This window comes from Benincasa hispida, chromosome 12, assembly GCF_027475165.1.
Source record: "Benincasa hispida cultivar pf3 chromosome 12, pf3_genome.v1.1, whole genome shotgun sequence".
In the NCBI taxonomy this organism is placed as follows: Eukaryota; Viridiplantae; Streptophyta; class Magnoliopsida; order Cucurbitales; family Cucurbitaceae; genus Benincasa; species Benincasa hispida.
Window position 1 is genome coordinate 32,730,201 of NC_143489.1, and position 11,807 is coordinate 32,742,007.

Consider the following 11,807-nt stretch of genomic DNA (forward strand, 5'->3'; position numbering starts at 1 on the left):
AAATTTATTTTAAAATTAATTCTTTTCAAACTTAAGAAAACTTCAAGCAAATTGTTCGGGGCATTTTTTTCAATTTTTTATTTTTAAAATCATTTTTTGTCACAAGGAATTAATAATTTTTGTTCAAATGCTAACGGTTGAGGTATTTTTTAACTTTTATTAAGTTAAAGGTATTTTTTAAATATTTCGCAAGTTCAAAGGTATTTTTTAAACAAAACTTTAACGATTTTCATCCAAAACTAATGACAAAGATATCTTTTTGAACTCTTTTTAAAAGTTCAAGTGTATTTTTGAAACTTTTGAAACTTCATGAGCATTTTTTACACAAAGTGTTAAAGTTTTTATAACCTCTAAACATAAAACCAACAAACCTTAAACTAATTGGGAATGAAATGTGGAAATGTGTAATTGATTTGGACCCTACAAGAAAAAAATTATATAAATTTGAGGAAGAGCAAAAAAAAATGACAAGGGACATTCATTGTTGAAGCGACAAGAGGAGACCTACAAAAAAAAAATGAAAACCCACGAAAAAACCAAGAAATTTTTTTTAAAAATCCAAGAAAAAAATCACACATAATCATAAAATTGAATCCCAAAAAATCCAAGGAACCACGCAAAACCCTATAGATCTACATATCCAAAACCCATGAAAAAAATTCCAGAAAAAGTAAATCCGAATAAAGAACTCCAAAGGAAAGTAGATCTCAAAAAAAAAAAAAAAAACAACAACAAAACTCCCAAAAGTAGACATGAACGAAAAAAAAAAAAAAGTAGACGTGAACCAAAATTTCCTTGCAAAAAGCAAAAGCCGAACAAGAAGAGACAATCAGAGGAAGAGAAGCAAAGGAGACGAAGAGGATGTTAATAATCGGATAAAGAAGAGAGACGATGGAAGAGATAAAAATGAAAGAAATGTGAAGCGATAGACGAAGAAAAGAGAAACGCCATAGGAGAGTTAGGAGAGAAATGACTGAAAATAAACATTATTAGGAATGGATTTTTTAGGAGTAAAACGATGGGTTTAACTCACTTTTTTTTTAATCGATCAATCAAACACCAAGTGGACTTAAAAAACCTACCCAACCCAAATACACTCTAAGGACATATTTGCCAGTGATCTTCAAATGGTTAAAATCACTTTTGTCAATTCCAAAATCATTGCAAAACATGATTTTAATCATTCAGAACCAATTTTAACCACATGAAAATTGCATATAAAAGTATAAAAGTGAATAATCAAATTTCAAAATCCCGTCAAAACATGTACTACATTAGATAGTTCGCAAGATCAAAACATATCAACGGTTAACATATACACCCACAATTTCTAAAATTGAAGTTTTTTGGTTCAGTGTTTTATGCAACCGATAAACGACACTATGTAAAAGAGTATTATTAAAGTTGGAACCTTCCTGTTTCTTGTTTACAGTTTTTTACCAATAACAACACTATTCTTTATGTCTCTACTCTTTCTCTTCTGCTTTTTTCTTAAAATCATGTGGAGATTTTTTAACATGGAGAATCAGTACATATCACCTAACCTTTCTAGGCTTCATTCTGCAAGGCTACAACAAATTATTGTGCAGCTAGCAGCTTCTTCCTTCCAGAACTCTTGAAATTTGGGACTTACATTTATATATTAGGAGCCAAACAAGTCAGAATCATACAACACTTGAAACTCCCAACGTGTGCCGATATGGCAGCCATCAACATGAATGCTTCCTTCTACAATTGATGTGCCAAAATAAGCTCTCTCCCAAACCAACCACCTGAGAAATTCAAAGAAACACATTCTATGAAATCGTTCACCCTGTGGCATCAATAGTAAAACAGATATATACATGCCATAATAAATCTAACAAATATTTAAGTGATCAGAACAATGATGTAAATTTCTCTATGTACCTAAGCTCTGCTCTTGGGCATCCATACCGAATTTTGTTCCCTACACTACGGCTCCTGACGATGGATAACAAACAGACATGAAATGGGAACCAAACTCTGAAGCTTTTGCAAGTCATTGTTAAGTCAAGTATTACTATGGTAATGAGGCACATCTAAGTTGTTGCTTCTATTCAACTTAAATGGATGGATGTGCCAAACATCACTGCATAGAAGTGAAGCTTGTACTGATAACCAGTTCACTCAACAAATTGAAATGGGGAACCACCTTTGAAATGCCTAACCGATGCTATAAGCCTATAACCTTCTTAAGTGATAAGTCAAGTAGCTTTCCTTTCACCACATTCATAATGCTGTAAAAAACTGTCTAGAAATAGAAATAAGAACAAGTGAACAACCACATAAGAGTAATTACAGTGTTTAAGAAAGATAACTAAAATACACTACTTCAAGGTATATAAAAATTTTAAAATATAAATACCACAGAGACGTGTCCCCTTATTCCCGAAGGAAACTATCATTCGAGGGGGGTGGGGGAGTCACTGAGTTTTACTCTAGTAAAGAATTTTACAAGGGGAGAAATATAAAAGCATCTTTCAAGCCCCCAATCAACTGAAACTACAAAAGCTTGTCCAGTTACTAACCATGTTAGTAGTAGAATGGCCATAAAAATTCCATAGAACTCCAACTACAACAGGATACAAGAATATTACCGTAACCAAAAGAGCCCTATAATCCCCTCTATTAGAGTTAAAAGACCTTCATATTTTTCTGAACGGATGAAAAGCTGTACAATAGTCCACCCAACTACAGGCTAAGGACCCATGTACTGGTGTCAACCTATTCGACTCTGTACAGTTTCAAAACCGCAAATATTTCAATATGTTGGATTTCATATATTTGATTGACTGGCCTGGACCCTGCAGTTGGGTTTGTCGATTTCAGATGGGGATTCTAGTTCATTGGCTTGATCTGTTCGGTTTTCTTAAAATATCTTGGTGTACTATTGCTCTTCAATTTATCCTGTGTTGACATGTAAATTTGGAAATTGTTGACCAAAAACCTACCCACTTACGCTCATGCTCTTAGGCAAACAATCTAAAGAGCCAAACAAGGAAAGAGAGAGGTCCTGCATTTGTGAGCAAACATGTAATAAATGAAAATGATTGGCAGCTTCACCAGAGTGGTAATCGCCAAATTTAAGGAAGAAGACAACTAAGGTTTAATCACCATAAATTTAAGGAAGAAAATAACTGGGATTTCCTCCTATGAATCATGTTGTTGGTGAACTTGGTGTATTCATAGAATTGAGAGAATGAGATCATCGGAGGAATGTTCTGAATTTCAAAGGAATTTTGCCACCCTAGGAAGATTTGTTGGCAAAAACTACAATCATTCATGAAAACTGCAAGTAAGGAAATGCTCAAAAACAACTGGAAATAATCAAGGATGCATCTCAAAGAGACTCTCTAGGATCAGGTTTAATGTTGTCAATAATCTCCATAAGAACCTACAGTCCTCAATGGAGGAGAGTAGACAACCCAAAACTTGTAGTAGTTTATGCCGCAAGGAAAGGAAGAACGGCACAGAAAAATTGGTTCCTGTGAGAACCTCCAGTCCCATGAGAAGAGGCAGCTTTTCTTTATAATTTCACCCATTCCATAGTGACCACATGCTTACAGAGCTGAACATCAAATTTCAAAAATAAACAAGCATGAAGAGTCAAGTTAACACCTTGCTCATTATGAGTGATGCAGAGCTTCAAACTTGAATGAATATGCTTCCATCCGCAAGAATAACAGATAGGAATTTTCACTAGAATGATTCCATGGAAATCAAAATATCGTACCACTGGAATCCTTAGACCTGGAAAGTGGAAACCCACATGCCAAATTAGTCGACAGAAGACATGCAGGATGGATGCACCATGAATAATCGTTGAAGAAAAAGTAATCACTTTCAATCTCGTATAAAAGGCTAATACTCTCAAAAGTTCCATACACGAATCTCATATCTAAAAAAATTATTCTTTTTTGGGAAAAGGAGGAAGAGAATGAGAAAGATTGTCACTTACATTTATAGAAGATTGATGATCACAGAAACGCATGACATGATGGGATTTTCCTGCAGGTATCATCATTTAGAGACTAGAAACCTGTATCTTATCTAGCTTCCAAAATCAACATCAGATACATCACACATGGCCTGCAAGTTCTTCTCGTCAAACATGGAATGCATTTGAAAGGTGGGTTTCTTGGGTCGTCATAACAATGAATTCTGAATAAATACCACATGTGCTTTCAATTAAAGTACAAGCTCGGCTTCCAGACAACAAAGATGATCAGATTGGATCTCCCTTTCAAGTTTTTAGACTGGTAACTGCATGGCTGCACTTTTCAGTAATTAAACCCCTCCTTTGCATTTCATTCTTCATTTCAATGGCTTCATCCAGCTTTCCAAGCTTGTAATACTCTCTCAGTAGACATATACATAAAATCTCCTCGGGAAGTATGCCCTTCTCAATCATCTCATTAAAATACTTCCTCGCTTGATGCAGCTCACCACATTGAGAAAATCCCGAAACCAAGGAAGTATAAGCATGCAAATCAAACTCGGTAGCTAATTCTGTCATTCTGCTAATCAAATCCAAAGCTTCCTGAAGATTTCCAAGCTTCAAATTTCCATCAACTAGAGCAGTGAAAGCTGTTATATCCGGGGTCATACCCCTACATTGCATTTCATCAAACAACTTTTTGGCAGATTCAATGCAATTAGTTTTACAAAGACCATCAATGAGGGCCGTATACACAGCAACATTAGGTTGTAAACCAAGATTGGACATTCTACCAAAATAATCAACTGCCAGTTCAACCAGACCTGTTTTGCACAAACCATCAATTAGTACACAGTAGGTTACAACAGTAGCCTCAACACCTGCATCCTGCATCTCCTGAAGAAGATTTATTGCATCAGAGCTTTTTCCAGCCTTAAAATAAGCATCGATAATTGTTGTGTATATAACAGGATTTGCACTAATACCCCGACTTTTCATTTCTTTAATAATAAGTTTAGTTTCTTCAAGTTTGCTTTGACTACAGAGACCCCAAATAATGGTGCCATAGAGTATTAAATCTGGTTTGATGTTATATTCTGTCATTTGCTTCAATATTTCTATTGCATCCTCCATTCTTTCCGCCTTAATATAGCCATGAACCAATGCAGTGTAAACCTGCTGGTTGGGAGATATTCCATCTTTCAGCATTGACCTAAACACTTCTTCTGCTTCCATCATTCTTCCATATTCACAAAGGCCATCCATTAGGGCTGTATAAGTGACTATATTTAAATTAACTCCTGCTTGCAACATATCGTTGGACAACTTCCATGCTTCTGTTAAATTACCTGCCTTACAATTGGCATCAATCAGAGAAGTGTAAGTGAATTCATTAGGTAAAAGACCAACCCTTCTCATATCAAAAAAAAGTTTGATGGCACCTTGCATCATTCCCTCCTTGCAAAAAGCATCAATCAATGTGCTATAGGTTACAACATTTGGTTTTAACCCATTGTTCTTCATCTCAGAGAGATAATGAAAAGCTCGAGGCATCTTCTCAAACTTGCAAAAACAATTGATTAACCCATTATAGGTAATTACATCAGGAACACAACCTACATCCTTCATTTCATTAAATAAATACACAGCTTCTTCTAATAAACCAACCTTGCCATAGCCATCAATCAAAGAATTATATGTGACAACATCTGGAGAAAAGCCCATGTGCCTCATTTGAACAAACAAACGTCTAGCGTTTTCCAAATCCCCTTCTTTGCACAAGTAGTCTATCATTACATTGTAGGTAAAAACTGAAGGTGCAATCCCAGCCCCAATCATGTCCTTGAAAAACTTCCTCACCAACTGTCCATTGCCTGACTTTGATAATCTATGCAAAAGAAAATTGCAAGAACGTGCTTTGGGAAAAGTCCTAAAGTTCCTCATCCTAGAGAAACATTCATTAGCTTCCTCAAGCATACCCAAATCTACCAAAACACTAAATAAAACGTCAAAGACTCCTGGCCCTGACATACAAATATTCCTAGTCGACCATAAAACATCAAATATATTACAAACTGGAAAACCTACGTCGATGCGGCTCTTCACAATCATTTCTTTAACAATATCGTGGGCATTTGTATACATTCTCGCACGAAACAGCATGTGAACTACAATGCAGTAAGACTCGGTAGTATGGTGGAAACCAATATGGCTTCCAGCCCATTTGAAGAACTTAAGAGCTAATTTCGGATCTTCTTTCAGTTCAACTAAAACCTTAGAGACCCAGATGGGCGCTAGTGCTGAATCAAATAAAATAACAATCTTAGGATCGTTCCAGAGGTCTTGTCGTATGATTATACGAAGGGAACCAATGTCCAAAAATTCAAATGAATTTTTTGCATTCGAGCAACTAACAAAAGGGAGCCGAAATATACAAAGAAAGCTAGTGAACCAGAAAAAAGGACGAGAAATGCAACAAGCATTTATTGATGTTAAGGATGATAAGGAATTAAATACATTGAAAGAAAGGCAATCCGGATGCGAAGAATTAGAAGATAAAGAGATTACTCGGTAAGAAGCTCTGCGACTAATGTGGAAAAGAGTGCGAAAGAAGAGTACCATCGCTTGAGGAGTGAAGAAAAGGCAAGAAGCTCAACGGAAAGCTTCATCTTCTTTAAAGCAATTGATGCTCATGTTAAACTACTCCACAAGTCGTAAGGTTTTTAGGGTTTATGGCCATAGGTTACCAAACGTGTCACTACGATTCGAATCGAACCGGTTGAGGGTTGGGACTGCCGCAATCGATCGCAGCGAAATTCAAAAAGGCGGAAGAGAATCTGGAAATGATCAGACCGAGTCTCGTTGATTGAACCTGAATCAATGAACAAAGAAATGAGAATGGCCGAAACCCAATTAGGGAATTGAAGTTGCCCTACCTAAGCCTAACCCAGATTTGCTTGGGCCATTGGCGTCCTGGTTGCAGGCTCTGAAAGTCCGGAACTTGGGCCTGCTCGGCTTCCCGCTCAAACTTCTTTTAAACCTATTTTTGTAAAGGTAATTAATTTGCAAATTTAACAATTATGCCTAAACTATTAACAAATATATATATCACAATATAAAAGAATTCGTAGATACAACCAAATTTAGATTCAGCTCTCAAAATCATTAGTGATAACTATGTTGCATGTATAAATCTATCAATAATAAGAGTCTATTCGTGATAAAGTCTGTCATTGATAAATTTAGCTATATTTGTAATTTTTAAAAAATTATCGCTATACATTTAATTATTATTCTCAAAATTGCTCCCTAGTCCTAGTGCAATTAAATCTTTGTAGAATAACTATAATATTGGTTAAAATATCATTTTGGTTCATATACTCTGAGGTTTAATTAATTTTAGTCTCTATATTTTCAATTGTTCAATTTTATTTTTATACTTTCGATAAATCTTAATATTAGCTCAAAATATGAGTGTTCATAAGTTGGGTTGAGTTGGTTAAAATACTTTTTAGACGCAATCTAATTGTTCAAATTGTAAATTCATTCCACTCAAATAACTCTTACTAAATGAACCCAATTCCACGAAATATATGGGTTGGGTTGGTTCGTATTACTTTAGTTATTTATTTAAATTTTGTTTTAAAAATAAGTAAAATTTTAATATGTAAAAACTTTATTTTATTACTTTATATATTGAATCAAGATTAGAAACTCAATTTCAATCTATATTATGATTTTTTTTTCTTTCCAAAGTTAAAATTTATGTTTAGGATTTGTTAGAGAATAAATTATCCAAAAAATTATGAAATTGAATAAAATTTATAATAAATAGTGCATATATAATTGTATCATAAGTACATTTTTTAGAATTGATAATAAGTTCGGATTGGTCCAAATTGTTTTTGTGGATCCATGAACCAACCCAATCTATAAAATTTTCATTTATTTCAACCAAATCCAACCCAAAATCGTACGAATTTGGTTGGATTAATCAGGTTTTTTGGATAATTAGATTTTTTTTTAACACCGCTAGCCTCAAAGCTAGTTTGTTGTTGGTTTTTAAAAATACTTTTTATTATCTATTAGTATTTTTACAACAAACTTTGAAAATATATTCACAATTTTTTTTTGCATGAAACTTATTATTATTATTTAATAAATTTGGATTAAAATTAACTTTATGGACTAAATTTAAGATTTATTGAAAGTATGGAGACTAAAATTGAACAACTAAAAATATAGAGACTAAAGTTAAACATACTTCAAAGTATAAAGATCAAAATGATACTTTATCTTATAATATTCAATCAGGAAACATGCTCTACATAGGGTTAGAATTTTCAAAGCACGGTATATGCACTTTAACCTAATTGTTTTGGTCAAAGTGAATTTAGCTTGACAATAATTGGGATACTTTCATGATCCTTATCTTTGATGCCGCAGTTGTTGTACTAAAATAACATAATTCTATTTTTGTGTTGGTTTATCATTTTTTACTCTAAATTTATTTCTGTATTTGTGATTCCAAAAAAAGGGGGAAAAAAATACCATTGAATTTCACTTTTGTTAATTCAAATACTTGAAATCTTTATCAAATTCTAAAAAGAATAACAAAAACAAAATTTGGAAAATCACTTTTTTTTTTTTTTTATTAGTTTAGTTTTCAAGCATTCTCTTAATAAGAGCCAAATTAATCAAGCTACCATTTTCAGGTCTGCATAACTAATTAATTAATTTCTCTAGAAAACCTCCGATCAAAATTCCTTTTTAATCTCATTAAATTTTTAGACTGCATTACATATAAAAAAGAATACCCATAAACTTCACTTTTCTAAAAATAATTATTTTAAATAGTAAAACTGTTGAAAATATTTTCGTAATGAAACTGATATATGTTTATCAATATCTATCATTGTTAGACCGTGACATTTTATTATATTTATAAATAAATTGACTTATTTTTCTATATTTGAAAAAAACTCTTCTATTAAAGAAAATATTGCAATATTACTTTACTCTTAACCATTCATAAATGTTTCAAACTTATCTTTAGAGAAGAAAAATAATAATAATGTCGGTCCAAAAATCGACGTGTTTTAATGTCATTCTTTCAAACTTAATCTAACAAGCATTTCAATTACCTTCACATTATTCACATCGATTTTTTATCCAATATTTTAAAGAAATCCTATTATAAGATAGTCTTAAAACGTTTATGAAAGATTAAGAGTAATATTGTAACTTGTAAAAGAACTGTAAATATTATTTTTTTTCTAAAGAAACAAAGTGATGGGATATTTATTATAATTTGTGTAAATTTGAAAATACAAATGCTAGCTAGCTTTGCTTTTCCTCTTAAATTTGACAAGTAATAAGCTTTCTGAGGCTAACTTTCAACTTTCATGCATGGAATCAAGAAACTCTCGATAAAAATAATGCTTGATTTGAAAGAATGCAGGATAGAAAATCACATTATCTTGATTATTGGATCTATTTTTTTTACGATATTTTAACTTTCATAATTAACGGCAATACTATATTTTTTCCATCTATTTTTATATAGAATAAGATAAGATTGTTTAGTGTTTTATTTATTGGTGGAGAGAATTTTTTTTAAAGCATTTTAATACTGACCAATAAAAATCACTTATTAGCATCACTTCGATGTTTGATTTTACCTTAGTCAAGAATTTAGACAAATAAAATTGTTCACACGAGATTTCAAGAGAAATTAATTTCGTGGAACTTGAACTTTGTATTTGTATTAATTTTGTGGAAAGTGAGTACAATCTCTAATATACAGTATTTTGATGCTTTCAAAATAAACTATAAACTTTAAGCTAGTTGATCTTTTTAAACGATCGGCTTTTGGACTTGTTGATCTTCTTGGGTGATCGGTCTTTGGGCTTATTGATCTTTTTAGGTGATCGACCTTTAGACTTGTTGATCTTCTTAGGTGATCGGCCTTTGGGCTTGTCGATCTGGGCCTGATGATCTTCTTGGATGATCGACCCTTAGGCTTGTTGATCTTCTTGGAGGATCGGTCTTTGGACTTGTTGATTTTCTTGGAAGATCGACCTTTAGGCTTGTTGATCCTCTTGGAGGATTAGTGTTCGCACGAGGCTTCCAGAGAAACGTGTTTCGTGGAGTTGAACTTAAGTTGATGTTGATGTTGAAGTTGATTTGATGCGATGTAGTTCAATCTCTAGTACTTGATCCTCTGATTCTCTCTCAGTTGAATGCGTACACTTGATTTGAGGAAGCGAAGCGCGTGATGATCGTGGAGTTGAAGTCTTGGAAGAATACTTGTATCTCCAAAGGACTTCAGTCTTTAAGGGTCTTCCGTCTTCTAGGAGTGTAACTTCAGGAGTCTTGAGAGTCTTTTGCTTGTTGTTAAATTCTCTCTAGACTCTCTGAATATAGAATTGCTTGTATCTTCAAATGACTTCAGTCTTCAGAATATTTGTATCTTCAAAGGGCTTCAGTCTTCAAAATACTTGCATCTTCAAAGGGCTTCAGTCTTCAAAATACTTGCATCTTCAAAGGACTTCGGTCTTCAGAATGCTTGTATCTTCGAAGGACTCCAGTCTTTAGAATGCTTCCATCTTCGAAGGACTTCAGTCTTCAGGCGTAGTTAGCTTCAGGAATCAAGAAGTCTTCTGATTGTAGAGAATTCCCTATAAGCTCTTTGGAGTATAAAATTGCCGACCTCTCCAAATGAGGAGAGTTTCTCTATTTATAGAGTTCACATGTGGGTTTGGGCTTGGTTGATCCATGGGCCTGACCTTTGAGCCCAATTAGTTGAACTTGGGCTTGGTTGGTCCATGTGTCTGGCCTTTGGGCCTAATTAATCGAATTTAGGTCTGATTTGACATTTGGGTCAAATTCAGCCTATTTTTGGGCTTAGTTGGACTTTGACCCAAATAATAATATCAAATTGGGCCAAATTAATCTTATCTGATTCAACGGTCATGATAAAACCATGTGGCATCATCGAAATTTGTTTCGGACATATGTCAACTCCTAATTGAGCCCAAATTTAATGATTTGGAATTTTGTCATTATTTTGTCATTAATTTAGAAGTGGCAACTTGTGATTGGTAAAAAATTTCTCATTCAACAAATGCCCGTTTCAAGATTAATGCACATATATAGGTGGATGAATCTGAAAAATATAAAGTTGGAATCAAAATCTAAATATATTTCTTCTTGAATTTGACTTCAATTGATGTGTCAATCAAACTATAAATTCACCTAATAGACTCAAATTAGGTAAGGTTGGGTTATCAAATTATTAATATTTTTTCATACAAATTTAAAATACTTAAGTTTATTTACTTCATATATCTCATAACAAAAATCTCATAAAATTCAAATGTTGAATACAAAATATTTTTTCATACAAGCACTATGCCAGTTGAGCTACGCTCATGTTGGCCTCTACATTTTTTTAGGTAAAAAAATGGATAGAACGATGAATGATAAAACGAATCTGTGATTTGGGACCTGATGTCGCTTCTGCATATGTTTTTCTCAAATTTCAATATTTGAGTTAGGAGTCAGATATTTTAAATTTTTTTTATTATTTTATCTAGCTATTTATTTAATTTATTTTAAATTGGAGTTAGGGGTACCCAAACAGTGATTTTATGTTATTATTCTTTTAGAGTTTTATTACATCAAAAGGATATTGTTTCTTTCTTAAATTCACAAAAGACCTATTTTTAAGTTATGCATGCATGTAGTGATGCCCTCCCAGTAAGTATTAGAGAGTCAGATCGTTATAGCTGGTATCAGAGACTAAGTTTTTAGGTTCTGTATAGAATATCCCTGTGGCTCTGTTGGA

The 11,807-nt window shown here is 33.2% G+C and overlaps 1 protein-coding gene across 1 annotated transcript; it reads right to left on the reverse strand.

Annotated features, from left to right (window-relative positions):
• Positions 1-1,303: 1,303 nt before the first annotated feature.
• Positions 1,304-6,902, reverse strand: EMB2794 (Tetratricopeptide repeat (TPR)-like superfamily protein). The gene is given in 5 exon segments (XM_090307756.1): positions 1,304-1,772; positions 3,640-3,771; positions 3,980-4,299; positions 4,301-6,585; positions 6,588-6,902. Coding segments are annotated over 3 exon segments (2,352 nt in total). The 5' UTR covers positions 6,628-6,902; the 3' UTR covers positions 1,304-1,772; positions 3,640-3,771; positions 3,980-4,272.
• Between the last annotated feature and the right edge of the window lie 4,905 nt (positions 6,903-11,807).